This window comes from Cupressus sempervirens, chromosome 10, assembly GCF_028749045.1.
Source record: "Cupressus sempervirens isolate cs-2001-9-10 chromosome 10, ASM2874904v1, whole genome shotgun sequence".
NCBI lineage: Eukaryota > Viridiplantae > Streptophyta > Pinopsida > Cupressales > Cupressaceae > Cupressus > Cupressus sempervirens.
In genome coordinates this window covers 493,694,670-493,717,794 of record NC_143127.1, presented here as the reverse complement: position 1 = coordinate 493,717,794, position 23,125 = coordinate 493,694,670, and the positions used below count along the sequence as shown (strand labels likewise).

Sequence of the window (23,125 nt, the reverse complement as noted above, 5' to 3'; positions counted from 1 at the left end):
TGTTGGGATGGTCGACACCGTTCTTGAATTCTTTGCCCAAACTGCTCAAGGGATGGCCCACTAGCCAGGTCAAGGGTGTTTACAAAAAACTATGGAACACTTGTCCTTCCATTCTGATATGGAAAATTTGAAAGGAAAGAAATCAAAGTATTTTCTGTAACTAAGAATTGGAACCTGAAGAATTGATTATAAAAATCGAAGCTAGCATTATAGAAACTACTAAGTCGCATCTCAGAAACACCTGGAAAGAGGAAGGCTCCTTTTCCATATGGGATGAGCAAAGGAAGAAAAAATGGTCTAAATTGAACAACCCCTCGCTTTTTTATCTAAAGAATAGTAAGGTGGCTAGAGCTAATTGTAGATGGGTCCCTCCCTTGAATGGGTGGGCTAAATTGAACTTTGACGGTGCTGCCCGAGGCAATCCTGGTATGGATGGCATTGGATGCATCATTAATGATGAGGCTAGTCACTGGATAGCCAAAAAAGCTATTTCTATTCAACCTACTTCTAATAATCTTGTGGAATTGGAAGCTTTGAAACAAGGACTTCAATTGTGCCACAAATTGAAATTAACCAAAGTTATTATTGAGGGAGATTCACAAATCATATTAAATGGGATTAGAAAATGATCAACCCCCAACTGGGTACTCAACTCCAATCTGGAAGAAGTCCTTGCTCTTCTTGATAAGTTAGCAGATTGCAGGATCTGTCACCTATATAGGGAAGGCAATCAGATAGCAGATAGTTTAGCAAATTTGGGGGTAGATGGGGCTAATTCTTTAATCATTAAGGATCATCTGCCTTTGCCAGAATGATGGTGGTTTTCGTATTCTGGTTTGTGCCCTATCCTCTTAACTTTCTTTCATCTTCATGTATTTCTCAATCACGATTTTCTTCACCTCTATATATCTAAGCGCACTTTTGATTCTCCCTCATATATATATATATATATATATATATATATATATATATGTATGTATGTATATATATGTATGTATATGTATAGATATATATATTCTAATTATATTCTAATTTTATAATTAGAATATATATATCTATACATATACATACATATATATACATACATACATATATATATATATATATATATATATATATATATATATATATATATATATATATATATATATATGTATGTATGTATATTTATATGTATATGTATGTATATGTATATATATGTATACATATATACATCTACATATACATATACATATATGTATACGTATACGTATATGTATATGTATATGTATATGTATATGTATATGTGTATATATGTATATGTATATGTATGTATATATATGTATACATATATACACATATACATATACATATAAATATACATATACATATACGTATATGTATATGTATTATACATATATATGTATAATACATATACATATACATATAAATAATTTTATAATTAAAAAAAATATATCTATACATAAATATATGTATATGTATGTGTATGTATATATATATATATGTATACATATACATACATATGTATGTATATGTATGTATATATATATGTCTATATATATAGATATATGTATATATAGACATGTATATATATACATATATGTATATATAGACATGTCTATATATACATACATATACATACATATATATATGTATGTATGTATATAATATATGTATGTATATACGTATATGTATATATACATATATATGTATATATACATATACATATGTATATATACATATACATATGTATATATACATATATGTATGTATATATACACATACATATATGTATATATGTATGCATATATATGTATACATGTATATGTATATATATGTATATATATATCTATATATATATATACATGTATATATACATATACATGTATATATACATATATATATATGTATATATATGTATGTGTATACATATATACATACATATGTATATATACATATATGTATGTATATATGTATATATATACACATACATATATGTATATATGTATGTGTATATATATATACATATATACATACATATATGTATATATGTATGCATACATATATACATATATGTATGTATATATGTATATATATATACACATACATATATACATATATGTATGTGTATATATATACATATATACATACATATATGTATATATACATATGTATGTATATATGTATACACATACATATATACATATATATATATGTATATATACATGTATATGTATATATACATGTATATATATATAGATATATATATACATATATATACATATACATGTATATATATAGATATATATATATATGTATATATATACACATACATATATATACATATATATATATACATATATATATATATATATGTATATATATGTATGTGTATATATATACATATATATATATATCTATATATACATGTATATGTATATATATGTATATATATATCTATATATACATATATATATATATCTATATATATATACATGTATATGTATATATATGTATATATATATATCTATATATATACATGTATATATACATATACTATATATATATATATATATGTATATATATGTATATATACATCTATATATATATATATACATGTATATGTATATATATAGATGTATATATACATATATATACATATATATATATAGTATATGTATATATACATGTATATATATATAGATATATATATACATATATATACATATACATATATATATATATAGATATATATAGATACATGTATATATGTGTGTGTGTGTGTGTGTGTGTGTGTGTGTGTCTTCCTTCCCTCTCGTGCTATGTCTATCTTAGTAAAATCAATTTTTCTGATTCTCTTTCATGCCAAATGTCTTGATTCATTATATTTTTCACGGCATCTCATTTGTTACAAGGGTCTGCTAGTAGAGTTTATTCCCCATCATGAATTGGGATGGCCCCCCATTAGCCTTTAAATGCATTGCTAGCGTCGTGTCTCTTCAGTGAAGTTGCCATCATATTGAAGCCAAGGCAAGATAATGCTAAGCTAGAATAGGTTACATCATTGGATGACATCACCGCCAAGACCTTTCTAGAGGCTTCTTCTGTCTTTATCTAGGATCTCTTGTTCACATTGTCATCTGCCGACCTCATTTCATAAACATGGAAACAACATTTATCTCTTTCATGCATCCAAAAATAGAACTATGACATTTTGTGGAAACGTGAAACCAGAGTGATGGAATAGGATCCTCAACCCGGTGGATGACATGTCACGACTCGCTATTAGCAGAGCAATCAGAGAAGGGGTCTTTGACTATCAATTCACTTGGAGGACCAACAGTGACATCATCAGCTCCTTCATCGAATGCATGGTGAGGGCAAAGGTGGAAGCTAAGGCCATAATAAGACTTTGCTCTGATATATTTGTCCCAACTTGGAGGAAGGGATTGGAGAAATCCGTTAAAAGTATTGATGACAAATTCTGGATTCCATTGCCAGAGAAGTATATGAAATTGCTGCCGGGTGCCCCTAAATTGGAAACTGCATTTAGGCATCTGTCTTTGGTGATTCGGGAGAGCTTGGCATTTTATTGCGAATGGCCTAAAATGGAGGCCAGCATCCATTTTCTCCTTCGCTGGCGAGGAATCATAGCCGATGATAACAAGGATTGGTTAATGAACTATCTTACTCTGTCCAATGCCTGCATATAACTGGGAGTGAACTTTGACAACCTGAATGCCCTAGATTTTTGCATGCCAAATTCAAAAAAGTCTAGTAGGGCTAAGACTAGTTTCAAATTCCCTCCTAATTTTCATATTGAGAACCCTAATGACATATTTGAAGTCATCATGGTGGTCTGGAAATAAGGTGTGGCCTCTATTATTTTTTTGTCAGTTTTGCTTAAGTATAGTTTTGGTTTGTTTATAAGCTGATAGATAAGGTACCATGTATAGTCTGGGTGGGTTATAGGCTAATCCAAGCTTAAAATGTTTGACAATGGTTTATATATACCTGTTATATTGTAAGCTCAATCTATGTATGTAGCTTTGTATTGTAAACGTTTGCAGTTATACATTCTTCTATAAATATGTACTGATACTTGACTGAATATAAGATATATGTTTAATATTAATGATTGTCTGTTAATCATTTCTTGAATGCTTTAGGATTTAAGGTGTTTGGATTTTTGTTTTAGAACTTCAATTACTAGTGCTTTATTTCCTTTATGTTTGTAATGGTTTATAATCCTAATTCAGGTTTAAATTACCTTTTCATTTTTAGTAGTTAGTATCATGCTTTGCAGGTTTTTCTTCGATCATTACTATATGTCGGTATTAGGATTTTAGATCTCTGTAGGATTTTGTCTCGAATTAGTGATGCTCTGTTGTTAGGGCAAGTTTTAGATTTGATTAAGATGTAACCGTTTGATTTTGGGGTTGTTGACTAGAGGAGGTGACACAGCTGTCCCTTGTCCACAACTTGATGGCAAATCTAATATTCCTTGTTTAACATCTTAGATTAGGGTTTATCTTCTTTAGACTAGGGTTTGGCTTTGGTTCAAATTGTCTTTATTGTTTATAGCCTAAAACAAAATCTATATCGGGCTCCCTTGGTGATCAGTCTCAAGAATGGTAAAAAGGAGATGTTTAAATTGTCCGGTCCTTATCCTCTTTCGTTGACTCGGTATGGTGAAGTAGATATGGCTATGAAATTGAAATTGGTGTTAGGTGTAACCTGAATTCAACGTGAATTCATGTTGTAGACTGTCAGAGATCTCTACTGGAGGTTAGGGTCTATGACATCATTTGGATTAGGCTGGATAGTGATTTCACCATGAGATTATCTGTACCCTATTTTGCATAAATGCACAATCTCAGATGAATCTAAATATTGAGCACTCTGTTTTTATCTTTACTAACCCCCATTTTTTGAGCACAAGACTATCCAAAGCTTGGATGCATATAGGTGGTTTTTTTCTAATAAATGTTTATTTCGTATACTAACCTTGTTGATCATTCAAGGTTTTATGGAAGGAGTGTTGTCCTAATCAAGATATCTATGCGCATAGAGGTGGTTATGGACATCAGATTATACAAATTTTGATATTTCTATTAACAATTTATATCCATAATAGATATTATGTTGGTAGGGATATGCCCCTCACTATATTGTAATTTTGAAATTTTATCTGATAGGTCATGTTCTCACTGGGGTATGCCCCTTTTAAGATGTAATTATATAGGACTTCATGTCTTGGGCGAGACTGGAGGTTTTCTTCTCCGTTCTTTCCTACTAGTGCTTGTTTAAACGAAGTCAAGCCGATGTAATCTTTATTTTAAGATTAATAAAATCATTCAAGGCTTCAGCCATTTACCGATTTAAAAAAAAAAAAAAAAAAACAATTACATTCACCAATAATAATCTCTTTTAACAATCTCAATAGTAACATCAATCCAACATAATAAGTTTACAAGCAGCCATTTTTTGTTAAAATTAGCCCCTACCACTATGCCAGCTTGTCAATCGTCACTTATCCTTAAGGATCGATCTTAATCCTAGATCTCTCGTTCACCACCTTGGATTATATATGTCGACATGAAATTGATTCATCATTTTTATGGTTGCTTTTAAGAACCACAAACTCAACAGATTTAAACATTTAAATTAACTTGGCTAACTTGTTCCTACTAGTCATTATGAGATAACCTAACATACCTTTGTGTGAATTTGTGTTAAATGCTAGTGTATTTAAGGATATACATTATTTCATTTTAAATTGTACCACATGTCTTAATGCATTTGCACATTGTCATAACATCATTATTGACAGTTTTAATTGTATTGTTATAGATTGCATCATCATCTTATACATATTGTACACTTCCCTATTATCTTTGATAATTGTTCCAAAGTCATCAAACTAATCCATAGAGGGGCTTGAGCGAACAAACCTTCTGAATCAAGTTCCCAAAAGATGCCATCATAAATTGAACCACTTTATACTTAAAGTTTAAGAAGTCAAGAAACACTTGCAATAATCATCAACATTCTACACGATAAAATAACACACATAAATGAAAAAAATAAGTGGAATAATATGCGAATACTTGATAACAATCGTGATAAATTAATTCCTAACATCTTGATAATGCTTGATAAATTAATTCCTAACATCTTCATAATACTTATATTCCTAATTTTTTTTAGTCAATAGGCTATTTGTGGGAACTTTGTTCCCGTAAATTGAATTTTTGATAGAAAAGTTGTTAGTTGGCCGAAAAAGTTGTCATTTTGGCCGAGAAATTGTAAATCCTTCTCGTTAATTATTTATTGGCCAATTTTTATCTCTCTCCACTTTTAACTAGTGTTTTTCTTTTTCTATTTATATAAAAAAATAATTACTTGTGATCTCCACATTAGCTCATATTGTGATCTCTATTTATTTAACTTTTGATTTTTAAAATTGATTTAGATTTTAGTTTTTAAATTATTTAAATTAATTTTTTATATTGGTTTAGTTTTTTCTTTAAATATTGTTTTTTAGTTTCTATAATTTGTTTAATAAATAGAATATTTACGTTGGCTATTTTTTTGTATTATTATTTGTTATTTCTCTTATTAATTTTTCATAATAGATTTTTTTGATGGAGTCTTTTTAAATGATTTTTTTTTTTCATATTTGATATATTGAATTTAAATAAATAATATCTATTAATCTATTTAAAAGATTTTAGTAAGTATTATGTTATTTAAATTAAAAATGATTAATAATCTAATTTGTTCACATAAGTTTATAATTTAAATCTCCACTTTGAACTATTATTTTTCTTTTCCTATTTATTTAAAAAATAATTACTTGTGATCTCCACATTAGCTCATTTTGTGATCTCTATTTATTTAACTTTTGATATTTAAATTTGATTTAGATTTTAGTTTTTAAATTATTTTAATTAATTTTTTTGATATTACTTTAGGTTTTTCTTTAAATATTATTTTTTAGTTTCTATAATTCATTTAGTCAATAGAATATTTGTTAGAGACGTTATTTTTTAATACTATTATTTTAATTTCTCTTATTAATTTTTCATAAAAGATTTTTTGATGAGATTTTTAAAAACAAACCTTTGTCCCATATTTGATAAATTGAATTTAAATAAATAATATTTATTAATCTATTTAAAAGATTTTAGCAAATATTATGTTATTTAATTTGAAAATTATTAATAATCTAATTTGTTCACATAAGATTATACACACACACACACACACACACATATATACACATCTATATATGTGTGTGTGTGTGTATATATATATATGTGTGTGTGTGTGTGTGTGTGTGTGTGTATATATATATATACACATACATATATATATATATATATATATATGTATATATATATATATATGTATGTGTATATATATATATATATATATACACACACACACACACACACACACACATATATATATATACACACACACACACATATATAGATGTGTATATATGTGTGTGTGTGTGTGTGTATACACACACACACACACACACACACACACACACACACACACAGGCAAGAGCCTACAATGCAACGATAACTAATCTAGGCTTTGGCCGTTTACCTATATATATATATATATTTATTATTATTATTATGGAACACCTATCGACTTACACAAAAACATGCTAGTTTAAAATTTGAATCATATTTTACTTTAATTTCTCCAAGTTTCTTCTTAGGGTGATTTTGGTGTGGTTGCCTCCCACGTCTCAACCCTCCATCAAAAAGAAAAACCCCAAGTTTCTTCTTAAAAGTCCCAACACTACCATCCTATTGTTAGTCCCTGCTTATACATAGGCAAGGAACTAATGTTTTCAGTGGTGGGTCATAATTAATTTTTGTGATCAGAACTTCTAAAGTTTAAAATTCATTTATTTTTAAATTAATTTTCAGTGACTATTTACTCTTTTATGATTAGTTGGACAATATTTTCTTAGAGGTAATTTTTCTTTTTTAATTCAAAAAATATAAAAAATAGAAGATTCTTTTCTGGAAAGATCTAAAAGACTCCACCAACTAAGAACAGGCACAATTGATAATGGAAATCTTCTCATAATATCAATGGCCATGATCCAGTAATCTTGGGCAGGACATAACAAAAATTGTGATGCACTTTCTTTGCAATTTATCAGCCAAACAAATTCCTTGTTTTAAACTTACCACATCACATAGATTCACTACTCCAAACAACTTTCATTCCATCACCAATCTCACATTTTTTTCTCCTTTCAACTTCTGTCGCATCACTCCCACAACCCATGAAATCCTTGATGAAAGGGAAAAAATAAAAAAATTAACAATTTTCGCAAGTATCCTCTACAATCTTCTCGTGTCTGGATCTGAAAGGTCTTGCAAATGCCATCATTTAATCCTGCTTCAATACTTCATCTATGTAAAGGCAGTACAGAGCCTTACATATTGATACACTAAAACAATTTCTTCATTTCGTAATGATCAATTTCGGGCCTTCCTTATAATTGTTTTTCCATGGGTGTGAGTAGAAAGGAGAGAAATGCTGTGATGATGACTGCTGTCCAAATGAAATAATTTTATACAATGTTTGCATTTAATACCTTTCAGGATGTCGATGCTAAAAAAAATCTTTTCTGGAAGCAAACTTTAAAACTTGATAAATCTATTCTAGGTAAAGAGTAGTAGTAATTTGTTAAATAATAGATGGTTGAAATTGATTTATTATGCTTTACACTGAATTTTGTAAGAGAATATAATATTTATCTCTGTAAATATTAATAGATTTTTATAATTTATATATAATTAATTATTTTTGTAGATTATGTAAAAAAATTACAAGTTTTAAATGTTTTTAACTTTTATATTATATTGAATTGCATTCATGTTAAGATTTTGTTATACAACAAAATTGATAACCATAAAATAATTTTTCTTTCTTTTTAATTAAAAAAATTAACATTCATAATACATTTTTGTTTTTATTTCTTTAATTATTATTAATCATATTATACAAACTAGTATATTTAATTTATACTAAAAAAATATATATTTATTTTAACACTATTTAATTTAAGAATATGATTGCTTAGCATAATCTTTCACACTTTTATCATCAAAACCTAAGGCAAGGACTCAAGGTCTCCAGGGCTCTTGTTTAGGTTAACATTTTATGTGAAGGTAGTTCAAGTTTTTTAGTAAGGCAAGGACTCAAGGTCTCAGGGCTCTTGTTTAGGTTAACATTTTATGTGAAGGTAGTTCAAGTTTTTTAAACATAAAATGAAGACCACAGAACGGTGAACAAATTTCACGAGGCTATGTAGGGATGATGCTTCTTCTGACACGTTAGGAAATTTGTATTGCTCACAATCTTGTTCCCCCCAGGGAGTCGGAACTTCATTGATCCATGTTCACGCGAACGAGCCGACAGGTAAAGCATGACTGATACATACGGTGTATGCTGTAGACTCATCGTCGTAATATACGAATGATGCACAGTGCGGGCAGAAGGGTTTGATCATAGGGTATGTCCAATTATTTAACCAATTCATTGCGCTGGTAATTGAGATAGCAGAAAATAGATCCTCAAGTCTACACTTCTCCATTTTTTCTGTTCGCTTATAGCCATTTTTAGCTTCTGCCAAAAACGTTACCAACACAGCGTTTTATTAAGATGCCCCGGTGTCGCCTGGAGCTGGTTTTCGGCAAGTGGTCACATTTGATCCGAAGAGGCTAATAAATAGTCGAAGGATTTTGTGGACATGGGTCGCTCGAGGGGAGTCCTCGCTTCTACTGAGGATGATCCTTCTCAACGGTAAGTCTTTCCTCTCCATTTTTCTTTATTTTAAATTTGTCCAACATAATTGTTTGCCATATCGTTCAAATTCTATAACTAGTGGGAATTCAGGTATTCTCTTTTGCTTCCTTCAAATATTGGCAGACATGAGCACACGATGCCCCTTTTGCTTCTTCTGTCATTTTAAACGATAGTAGAATTATAGTTAAGAAGTGTTCAACTTAGTGAAGTTATTATTAATTTTTTTGACTACGTGGAGATTAGTTTGATTTAAAAGGATCTCACATGATTATCTTGGAAACACACAGCTAAAAATTTATAGACGGTGGAGGCCTGATTGCTGCAATCAGTTTAATGTGTTGGTGGACAATCTAGGACAACCATCACTACCATATTCTGTAGCCTTATTTTCTATCAAAAATAACTTGATAAATGACAATTCATCTCATTTTTGTGAAAACACTGTACTTTAAAATATCACATTATGTATTTTAGTAGAGAGCCTACGTGAATTAGCTTTTAATCTAGTTGTCAGTAAAAGATATCCAAGATGTACCAGGAAGAGATACCTCTAAAATTGGCTTTACTTAAGACCCAAGAGTGAGTTATCTTCAGCTGTGTTGACTTTTTATTGCATTTACAATGTTTAGGCCAGCCGTTCGGTCTTTAGTAATGCAACTACAGGAAAATGACTTTCTGATTTTAACATGCAAATTTTTAACGGTTGTTTACCTTAGCTTTGAAGTTAAATCTGAACTAGTAAGAAGTAAGAACAAATACCAATCGACATTGGAACACCTCCGCTTTGTTTGAGCATCTGATTAGCTCTTAACTGCTATAGATGAAAATTTGGCATGCTTATAAAATCTTATATCGCTTGGATGTACCTTCAACACCATCCCTTGTAGCAGAAAGTTGACAGGTTTTGCAATCATCCATATACCTGAGTTGTTCCCCCAGGATGATTTTGTGCTTCTGAGAGGCTTGGCCTTCACTAGTAATGGTGTAGATATAAATAGCATAAACTAGAAATTTGTGGTTTACCCTGGTACCTAACTACAAGATGCTTCACTCTCATAGCCATATCATCACAAACATTTTGCAGCACTTGGTGTTAATTACAAACTGCTATGTGTTCTATCCTAAGATCAACATTTCTCTATGTGGCAAATTGTTGATTATTGAACTACCTTCGTCCACCATTTTTATGTTTGCAGCCAGGACTGAGGGAGAAGCTTCATACTCAGGTAGCAGCACACCCAACCCAACTTGACAGGCTTTGATGACACTTTGGATTTAAATTTCTTCAGAAAATATGTCATCATAGATGCCCTAGATCTCCACACTCTAGCACCTCTTAAAAATGCTGTTAATTTGCCTCTCAGGTACCACACCACTGTAAAATGATTCCTGCATTCTTCCGGAGGATCCGTGAGGTTTTATCATATAAACATCAATAAACTATAATTTTCCATTTAACTCTGCCAGGGTGTAGCTATGAGATATTTCATTGTCATTAGGCAAATCAACATATAAGTCTCACAGCTCTTGTTGTTGGTGTGGAAGCCCAAACTGAATGCATATAGAAAACAAATCCCAAAATGACTTTAACAATAGTATATTGTTTAAAGTTTTAAACACATACGTTTAAATGGAAATCAACCAGTCCAATGCAACTCCCAAGACATGCCAAGCATCCAAATCTGAAGTTCTTTGACATATTTCAAAATATCTCAGACATTTCTGTGATAAGTCTACTTATCTCGATATTTTTTGGCTCCCGAGAAGTAATGTCAACTTATCTCGGATAAGTCATCACAGAGAAGTTTCAAAATATTGCTGATAACTTCGTAAAATATCGGTGATATTTCTCTAATTAATTGTGATAAATAGCAAACTTAATGCCCGATGGCCCAGAAAAGGGGAAAATGAAAAACAGATTTGGAGAGGAGAGAAAGGGCAACAAGGAGAAAGAAGGTTCCATCTCGATTGGAAAATCAGATTCTTGACTGGAAAACCATATTTAAAGTTCCCAATCTTTTCCCAAGAAGTTTCCGACTTATCTCCGATATTTTCCAATATCTCTTTTTTGCCCTTGGTGATAAGTTGCTGATAACTATAGTTTGAACTATGTTCTTTGATACCTCTGGGAACTGTACAGTATGCAAATTGATTGCCTTGCTTATTCTGGACACACTGTACAATCCTGTTGTCAGTCTGTACCACTAACTGCTTCCCGAGGATTTCTACTCATAAGAAATTAAGTTGGTGTGTTTGCAGGCTTTTGTATGACATGCAAATACTGGTTTAGTCGGTATAACTTTCCTGGGGAAGGAATTGAGTATTCTACTTGTTAATTTTCAGTTGTGCACTTCTAACATTCCATGTTTCCTGTGATCCTAAATCCTAGTTCATCACTTCTTTATCGGTGGCACCTAACTGGATTGTACATATCACAATCGATGGTGTTATCTGGAAGCACTTGATAGAACTGACACGTACTGAAAACCCCAACTGCTGCTAAACTGAAGGACACACGACTCAGCTTATTCCAAAATGCAACATTAGTTGGAAGGGGTATTATTTTCAAAATTAACCATATCTGGATCTATCCCACTAGTATGGTTAGGGATCTAGAGCTTTTGTTACTTTTGTTAATTTCTATAGACCTTTGAAACAAGATGTGTCCGGCATTAAGGCCACCTACCTTTGTGGCTTTGTTTGGGCGTATATGGTCAGGCTATAGATTATTATGCTCTGGACATGATTCTGTGCCTGTGGAGAGTTCCTTGATGTTTTTAGTTTAGTCTCTTATTTACACATTATTAGGGTAACGAGGAACCATATATAGGTGCAATGGGTGCCCTCACTTTATACCATCTTCTGTAGTGGACCAAGGCATCTATGTTGCTATTGTATCGAGGCAATTACTGGTTGTCTATTTCCTCATTAGATAATTCTGGGTGTCTCTTGTAGTTGTCTTCCCTTGAAGGGTGAGACAATGACACGATCAAGAAGGATATAGATAAATAAGAAGCTTTGTCTAAACATAATGTTTGCATCTTTCTAATTCAGCCGTTCTTTGTTGGATTTTTATCCTGTCTAATTAGGTTTCTTGTTACCTTTTTAATTGAAGTGGAAGACTGTCAGATAGTTTATTATATATAATAATAAGATCATTTTGAAGTGGAAGACTGATTTATAATAATAAGATCACATAACGATTTTGGGACAATGTAGGGAAATTAATTTTGAATGCCAAACAACATTAAAATTCAGTAATGCGTTTCTGAAATGGAACATAGCGAGAAACTGGTTTTTGTTACCCAAGAAAAACAAATTGAGAAGTGAAAAATGCTGGTAAGGTGCCCTCAATGTACAAGATTAATTATCCTTGTGTTGAATTGGCTGTGAGAATATTAAAAAATCTTATCGCAAATATCTTTTAGACAAATCTAAATTTAGGGGGGTTCTTTTCTAGTAGTTGAATGCTTTGTAAAGCAGAATTCTTGAGTTCTGATTACTTACTAGGTTTTGTTTTGATACCTGGGAACAGACTTATTTATATAACTACAATTTTCAGGTCCAAAAGGCGAAGGCTTGCTTCAGGTGGAGATAATTTGGAGAGTGTAATTTCAGGTTAGTCATTTAATTATTGTATACTGGAATCACCGAGTAATTATTTTTTCTTCAATGTCTTCCCTTCCAATCACGAATGGTTGTATATGTTGGTTGAGATGATTGCTTTATTATTGTATGTTTGCTAAGAGTATAGTTTGTTATCATTGACCTTGACATTTTGGTTCCTGTTGAGATCTTCATTTCTAGTTCTGATTTAACTTGTGAGTTTGCTTTTACATTCAATGTTTTAACTTTTCCGGTTTCTTGTTTGTTGATTTGAGTTAGGAAAAAAATCATCAAATCTTGAATGAGTCAAATGTATATTACCTGACTGCTGTTGTCACATTTTATTAGTAAAATTTTGGTTTTCATTTTTTTCTAATCCAGATAGGAGAAGCTAAAAATTCTGGATTCATTAATCCTAATTTGTTCATCTCCTTTAGAACAGATGCATTTGAAATGGTAGAGCTCACAAAATATAGATAATTCATCACATTTGCAAACATTGAATGCTTTTCTAAAGCCTCTTTCAACTACACAGAATCTATCATATGAGATGCTATTCACATACAATTATGATGCAATGCAAGGTAGGAGAATCCCCAAAGGAGATGTCCTGGCCCCCAACAAATAACCACATAGAGGAAGAATAAATAGTAACACAGATATTTAGATCCAAAATAATGCCAATTCTTATAATATAATCATAAGATTTACATCCAACATGTCCGATTGTAAGGCCTTCCGATTTACAGCCAAATACATAAGCAATTACAATAGTGATTCTGCAAGATCCCTCAAGATCCAATCCCACCTCTAGCTAGTTCAGATACACACTGGTAGAAACCTACAAGGAAGATCTCAACTTGTGCTCGCAAGCCCACCAAGCAATCTCCTTGTTTTCCAAGCCGCAACTACTAGCTCTTCAAATTTCGCTCCTCCACATCCTCTTCTCCCACGATGGATGATGAATAATGACAAGACAAGGCCCTCTACTTATACCAAACCAAGTCAGAAGTCGGCCACTAGTAAGTTACATTAAATAAACTCTCAAGTCACAAGTCGACTTAGCAAGTTACATTAAATAAACCCTCTAGCCACAAGTTACATTTAATAATGCCACCTATTAAATGCCTTTTCCCTCTTTTCTCCATTTTAATTTATTTTAATTTTTTTTCTTCTAATTTTCATCACTTTCTCTCTCCTCCACATTTTTTATTTTTTTTCCTCTATGTTTTTTTTGAAAAACAAAAACAAAAACAAAATTATTTCCCCTTTTATTTTCTGATGCAAGATGCTCCTGCATCAGACTCCCTAGGTAGATAGAAAAGTGCGTTCCACACTTTGACGCCAAAATAAATATCTGCAACCATCTTCATCTTCACCAAAGGCAATAAAACCAATTTGCACATCATCCATATCTGCTTCATCCATCCAAACAATAGAAGCATCTGAATCACCAGTAACCAATCAACATGCAACTTATTACATCCATCCATATTTATCAACAAGTGCATCCAATTCCACATCCCTAATGACGACATGTAGATCCAAGACCAAATCCACATTAGCAACAATATGTAACTCCTTAGCAACATATGCCAAACTCTCAATACAAGCAATCTCATTGCTCACAACAAGATGCTCTGTGACACACAACTCATCACCAACAACAACTTGATTATCCACGACCAAGCCCTCTACAATTTTCATGTCAGACTCAACCGACTAATCATGAAAACTAATCTCCATCCCAACATCAACAAGGTTAGGAATATCCTCAGCAAGAACCTCAAGTTTCTCTGCAAGTTCTGCATTAGACTCCACAAATTGATCAACAAAACCAACCTCTTCCACCTTGACCTTGCTATGCCAGCTTTTCTCTTGAACAAGTCTTCTAACCGGCTAGACAAGTCTCTTCCGGATCGGTAGACTCCAACTCCAGTAGCATATGATTTTCTTCTTCGATTTTTCAACTCTTTTAGAAAAAGCAGCATCCACCCGAGCAATCGTCTTATTAATCCTTGTCTCTACTATATTACGAATATTTGCAATCATCCCAGGGTCCAATCTTCTTAGAAGCATCTTCCAGGATCTTCGCAAACCCTCTGTAACAAGTCACCAACAAATCAATCTTCCCGAACAAGATCAACCTTCCATCTTCACAACCATAGATCCATTTGCATGTCCTCCCAAGGTCCTGTTGCAAACTGCCCCAACTTTGTCGATTTGCCTACACACCCAGGAACAACTGTGCTCTAATACCACTTGATGCAATGCAAGGTAGGAGAATCCTCAAAGGAGATGTCCTGGCCCTTAGCAAATAACCATACAGAGGAAGAATAAATAATAACATAGATATTTAGATCCAAAATAATGCCAATTCTCATAATATAATATTAAGATTTACATCCAACATGCCCTGCTGTAAGGCCTTCCGAGTTATGGCCAAATACATAAGCAATTACAATAGTAATTCTACAAGATCCCTCAAGATCCAATCCCAACTCTAGCTAGTTCAGATCCACACTCTGGTAGAAACCTACAAGGAAGATCTCAACTTGTGCTCGCAAGCCCACCAAGCAATCTCCTTGTTTTCCAAGCCGTAGGTACTAGCTCTTTAAAGTTCACTCCTTCTTTGCATCCTCTTCTCCAAAATGGATGATGAATAATGATAAGACAAGGTCCTCTACTTATACCAAACCAAGCCACAAGTTGGCCTCTAGCAAGTTACATTAAATAAACCCTCAAGCCACAAGTCGGCTTAGCGAGTTACATTAAATAAACCCTCACATTAAATAAGCCTTCTAGCCACAAGTTACATTTAATAATGCCACCTATTAAATACCTTTTCCTTCTTTTCTCCATTTTTTATTTATTTTAATTTTTTTCTTCTAATTTTCGTTACTTTCTTTCTCCTCCATAATTTTTTTTCCTCTTTTGTTTTTTTTTGAAAAAAAAAACAAAAACAAAAATATTTTCCCTTTTATTTTCTGATGCAAGATGCTCCTACATCAAATTAGCTAACCTTTATTTATTTAGATATTAACCCACTTTCTAACTTTTATTTTAATGCTTATCTACAAAACTTGTAATGATATAATGATGCAATATATCCTTGTAATGATATAATGATGTAATATATCCAACATTTCCCCCCTTATTACACCATTCCAAAGGAAGGAACATTGCACCAAGTCTGACCGCAACAACTCTACATGGTAATTGGATGTAGTGGCTTCACCAAATCACCTAACTCTCCCTATTAATACCAAACTGAATATATCAGTACACCCTTATTGTCCGACAATACATATGAAATCGTGAATTGAGATGTACTCATCTATTCAATTCACAAGTATACCAGTCTTGTGAATTGGGACACTCTCAACTCTCCACAAGGACATCACTCCATATGTGAATTGAGACATTCACACTTATGATGTCTCTTTTGAAATATGAGTTAATAATAAACAATGATAATTCAATTAAAGAATAAAAGAATAAAAATAAAAATAAAATTTAAAACATAAAAGAGTAAGAGTAAAATTTAACATAATTAAAATATAATTTAGTTTAATGAATGGTCAAAAGTAAAAGGCATGAATTGAGAATTTGTGACTCCCTCAAACACGGGATATAAAAGGCAAAAGAGAACTGCATTTGAAGGGGGGAAGAGGAAGAAAGAGAAAAGGGAAGGTGTGAATCGAGAAACAATTAATGGAAGAGAAAAAAGGAATGAGAAGAAAATAAGAAGAGTCCTTCTAAAGGGCAAAAGTTATTAAGGATTGTGACTCTTTCAAAGAATGACGGGCATGAAAGGTTGTCACTTTTTCAAGCGCAGAAATGATGAAGGGTTATGACTCTTCCAGAAGAAGGTAGCTGCGAAAGGTTGTGACTCTGTTCAAGGGCAGCAATGATCAAGCGTTGTGACTCTTTCAAAGATTGACATTTACGAAAGTTTGTGACTCTTTTGAAGGGTAGAAATGATGAAGTGTTGTGATTTTTCGAAGGGTGTTGTTTGTGAAAGATTGTGTGACCATTGCAAAGGGAGGACACGATGAAGGGGTGTGACTGTTTCCTACATTGTAAGATATAAAGGGGAGAAGGTTTCATTTGAGGGACCATTCAAGAGACATCAATATGGGGAATAATATATTATTCTCAAAGGCAACAATGAAAAGTGGCGACTCAATTCTTATGAAAGGTGGTGATCTTCTCACCAATAAAGTTTCACTGAAGATAAAATCAAAAAAATAGTACAAATGTTGCCCCTCTTGCCATCCTTGGGTTCTCAAGGCATGTTACTAGTAATTGCTTTTCTACAGTAGCAAAAACTTAATTTGCTATCTCCTATTTAATTTTCAATCATCTCTCTCATGGCAGTTCTCCAATGCCGCTCAATCCTCAAACTTCAATCCTATGCAAGCAATATATTGTACCTTCTGCCCATGATCCCAATTTATAGATGGATGTCGGTTCAGGAATGCTATGCCCATACACAAGTCTATCCTTCTTCTTGAGGGCTTCACCGGGAACTACTATAGGAGGTTTATTGCACAAGGCTCCTCCAAAGGGAGAAGTTCCTTGCATATTTTGGGAGTTTGCTTGTCAGTCATATTGGGGCTTGAACATTAGGAATTAACACATTTTTCTGCACAACAGGGTTATAACCTTCTTGTGGATCTTGTCATTGCACACCCATATACTCGCCATGACAATAATATCCATATTGTTGATATGTACCCCAATATTGACATTAGGAAGCTGAGTATATGCTTGGGGTTGTGAAATGGAAATAGAAATTGTAGGAACACTCACTAGTGTATGGATATTTAGAATTTGTATGGATAGTAGTTAAAATGAGGTCCCTAGGCATGTAGGAAGTGCGTAGTCTTTTCTCAGCTGCCCTTACAAAATTAAAAACTCTTTGCTGTGTACATTCCTCAGACTATTAGTGCCCAAGAATAAAAAGAATCAAAGAAGGTGATGAAAATAGTAAACATTCCCTAAAGATAAATACAAAAAAAATGCAAATGTTACTACGATAATAGATAAGCTTCTATTATTAGTTAATGGTTATCTATTTATAATCTATTGTAATATTTTGTTAGCTTGTAGATAACTGTTAGTTTCCTTTTAGCTAGAATAGAAAGTTTCTATTCTTTACAATTGTTTCCTAAGGAAACATCGCTTCATTCTTTTTTATATATAGACTTCTTTGTCTCTGTTAATAATAAGGAGATATTTTCCATTTTGTATATATAGACCTCTCTATCTCTATTAATAACAAGCAAATATTTTCCAATTACTTCCTAATATGGTATCAGAGCCAATATTATAAATTTTTTCAAAAGTCATAATTTCTTTTCCGAAATTATTAGATCCTATTTTTAAAATTATTTTTTTGTGATACTTGCTTCATAATATCAACACCTTGAGATTTTCAAACTAGGGTTTTGTCTGAGGATTCACGTTCTTTTTGGCAAAAATTGCATCGATATATAAATCTGGTCATTTTTTTTTCAAAAACGTCTCATATTTTCTTGTCTCTGATATTTTCCTGAAGCTCATGAGTTCTTTGCCTGCAAATCGTGTGCCATTGTTGTTTTCTAAGGACATTTTTTTCCTGGCGTTTTTTGCTGGTCGTCGGTCTACAAAAATCACGTTTTTTAGGGTGAAGAATCTCCATTTTTTGGTGTCTTTTCTTCATCTTCTGTGTCGTCTAAGCAAGAATGCCCTATTCTTGGAAAAATTAGCCATTTTTCTGCCATTTTTTTGCCTTCATTGCTGCTGACTAGGGTTCTCTTTGAAACCCTAATTTTGGGCTCGAATTTTTTTTTGATTAGAGATTCTTGGTGGGTTTTTCGAGAGCTCAATTGGGTTGTCGTCCAATTTTTATAGGTGCCTCTATTTCTATGCCTTAATTTTCGAGCCAGTTGCTTTGAAAATTGACAACATTTTCTTTTTGAGTATTTCAAGCTTTCTTTTGGGTACCCCTTCAAATTTTTTGGGTCTTTCATTTTTTTGCCTTGAAGAATGTGCTTTCATAGATTCACGCTGTCATTGAAAAACGTGCTATGGCATCTTTGACTAATATTCTGCTCGAGAGTAATTCAAAATTCAATGGTCGAAATTCTGGCACTTGGAAGCAATGGATAATAGCAATTTTTGAATATTGGAATACTGTTCAGATTGTTCTGGGTGTTACACAACATACAACTGCCCTTGGTATTGATCAAGATACATGGGATCTGAATAATTGGGAGGTGGTGATGCTTCTCCAATTATTTGTAGCTGATGATTAGCTTTCTCAGATTCGATCCGGCAAGACAACTGCTGAGATATGGGCACATCTCAAAAATCTTCATGAGATTTCTAACAAAAGCAGAGCTTTCTTTTTAAAGAACACTTTGTTTTCTATTATCATGGATGAGCGAACATCGCTCCATGCTCACCTGAATAGGATTTGGGAATTCATGATTAATTGCTTGCCATTGGTCACAAGATGGAGGAAGAGGACATTGTGGTTATCACTTTTTGGAGTTTACACAAGTCTTATGAGCATTTTATCGAGACTCTCAACATCACGTCTTCTGGTGTTGATCTGAAGTTCACTGATCTCTGCACACTTTTGCTTCAACAAGATCGGTGGAAACAACAGTATGGTAGCAGTTCTAGCTCCACCTCTACAAAGCAAGCTTTTGATGCTAAATCCTTTTAGGAGAATAAAGGCAAGTCTCAACAGTCTTCTCAGCAGAATTCCTTTGCTCTAGTTTCAGAAGGCTGTCGAAAGAACATTCAATGCAATTATTGCCACAAGTTTGGTCACATGAAGGTTGAATGTTGGAAACGCTTAGCTGCCCAATCTAAGCAATCAAGTTCAAAACCCAAAGCGAAGAGTGCAGAGCACACTGAGAAGACAAAATCTGCCTTTTACGCCTTTATGGCTAAAAGACCTACAGATCATGTGAAGTCGTCTGCCTGGTACATTGATTCAGGTGCCTCTCGTTATTTCACCTGACTACCAGCCTTACTCAGATTTTGTTATTTTTGGTGACAGAGAAGAGTACACAGTTGTTGGTAAAGGCAACATTTAGATTCAGTTTTTTGGGAGGAATCTCATTTTCCTCGATGTGTACTACGTTCCAGGGACATAACTAAATCTACTCTCAGTTGGTCAGTTATTGCGACATTCTCCACTGTTGGATGTCACCTTTAGTTCACATCAGTGTACCATCATTGATAGGGCAACTCAGTCAATTGTTGCAGTGGGTCTTGGGGATCATGATCTTTGTTGCCTTTATTGATTCTGGTGATTCTCAAGACTTAGTTATGGTTGCTCGACAGTCTTTTGTTGGCACACTTTGGCATCAACAATATGGGCACTTAAATGTGCATTATCTCTCTCAGCTTGCTCGGGAGGAGCTTGTCCTCGGTTTGTCAGAGATTCAGACTCAATAACTTGGAGTTTGTGATGCATGCCAGGTTAGGTGTAACAATTGAATTTTTCCAAAGTTAAAAATAGATGATTTTGCCCTAGGGTTAGGTCTCAAAGTATTTGCCTTATACTATATATAGAAAATTTATGCCCTAGAATATTTAACTGTCAAATCATCACATAGAGGAAATGAGCATATATCTACATCAAGAAAATATTATCATGATAATGGCTACAGCTAATGATAACGTATTCTAACCCACGTATAATCATTTGAAAAGAATTGACAATCATATTCTCAACCATTTATAATCATTTGAAAGAAACTGACAATTCTAATCTAAGCCATTTATATTTATATGAAAGGAAACTAGGAGTGAAATCTATGCTGATAAATTAACAAGGAGATAGATAAGAACTCATATTTCATACTTGTAACTGAATTAACTGTTGTTGTGTTGATCAAGCCTCGGCTTTTAGAGAAGAGGAGAAGCATTGACATAGGCTTAACCTTCCAACTGCAGACCTTATATTATCCCCACACAATCTTTAAACAAGAAAGACCCTCCCTACCTCGGGTTAGGCTTGGGGCACTATAGTCCAGCCATCCGAGCTTACCGGTGTTAGAGTGTCCACTCAACAATAGGCAAGGTTGAGGATATTCCTCCTCTAACCATTGCTTTGTTAGCTGGCACCACTGACCTCTTTGTGATAAAAAAAAAAAGGCAATCATGCCTTTAATCAAGCTTGGCCAAGGATTTAGATGGGCATCAGTTAACTCGATCACCACCGCTCGACTTGACAACAGAGTATAACTTTAGACATTCATGAGTTGACTCTTTTTAATAGCTTTCATTTTAAGGAAAATTTGCCAACTATGGAAGTTCTGATCATATTGTATTTCTTTTTTTTCTTGTAGGAAACCTATCCTCTTCACCCATTAATTAAGGCTTCACTAGCCTTGGTGAGTCCTTGGAGATTTATCAAACTCTTTGACATCCTTTCACATGGTCTCATAGATTAATAAGAAAATCCATATCAGAAGTACATCGTACACCTACATGTACATCGGTATACTGCACATAGTGTTCTTAATTTATAATAGAACTCTCCCGAGTTAGAATCAATAAAATGGATCAGATTATAAGCATAAATCTTTTATGGCCATAGGATTGGCCTGCTGGTCTAAGACTTTGAAATTTTTTGCATATTTGCCAACCGCATATAACAATTCATCTAAGGAATATTAACAATGCGGTTCAATGATCAAGGAAATAGTAATCATAACCTGAACGTATAGCTGAGAAAACAACTCGGCCCAAGCACCACTCGCATGAGAAGATTACTGGTCGCAGGGTGTTGTGTATGGAATTTTTGGGAGAAGAAAGACATAATGGTGAGGAGTAAGAAATGCTTGCTCTACGGTCTGCTTGTGTGGAATGAACTTTGATTGAATGGCTCACTCGCACCCGCAGTGAGATATAGCTCTAGTCTTGTGGTCGGTTATCAAGATCGCCGGTTCACAAAGATTACTTCGTTTATTTTTTTTAAAAGCTCATTGGTTATAAGAAATGAACACTAGCTTGTATTGGTCGCCAAGTTGACGAGAAGGAAGAATAATATGAAGCTATTTAGTTCAAGGTTCCACTTAAAAAAATTAATATTATAAAATATAAAGGAGTCATCATGTTACTTGATTATACCTACAATCGTACTTATATGTATACGTACATCTATATATGTATGCGATTTGGAGAGAACATGCAATTTATCATTTCCCTCTGTATACACACGCGCATACACACACACATATATGTATATGTATGATTACAAATATCATCCACGTATCAAGATGAGCACACACACACACACATATAGTAATAACTTATAATGATAACACTGCTGGGGTCTCATAACAACAAAGAGGCAATTGTTCTAAACAAGAAATTTAGATGTTTACTGATTTTAAATGTTTGACCAAGTAGCTCATGATTGTCCAACGATGTACTCTATTGTGAAGTCGCTAAATTCTTTATCAAGGTAGTTAGAGGTCATACTTGATAATCTGATGATGGACTAGGATAGTGCTCGATTCCTTGAATCTCGTTTAGCAATGTTTCCTCCCCTTCGTTTGCTCCTACAACCACCAGTGTGACGTTTCCACAATAATAACAAGTTCCTCCATTTAAATCAAACATTAGAATATATTAACTGATAAATGTAACAATGGGTAAC

At 33.0% G+C, this 23,125-nt stretch overlaps 1 protein-coding gene across 2 annotated transcripts in view; it reads left to right on the top strand.

Moving 5' to 3' along the window:
• The first annotated feature begins 9,230 nt into the window (after positions 1-9,230).
• The window catches only part of ADA2B (ADA2 2B), a 77,453-nt gene continuing 63,558 nt past the window's right edge, over positions 9,231-23,125 (top strand). The window contains exons 1-3 of one of the 2 annotated variants that reach the window (XM_089807016.1): positions 9,231-9,556; positions 9,706-9,846; positions 13,412-13,467. In XM_089807016.1, coding sequence (XP_089663142.1) covers positions 9,794-9,846; positions 13,412-13,467 — 109 coding nt within the window. In that variant the 5' untranslated portion in view covers positions 9,231-9,556; positions 9,706-9,793. Of the gene's footprint in view, positions 9,557-9,693; positions 9,847-13,411; positions 13,468-23,125 lie in introns of both variants that reach the window. The other variant, XM_089807017.1, reaches the window with a different exon arrangement.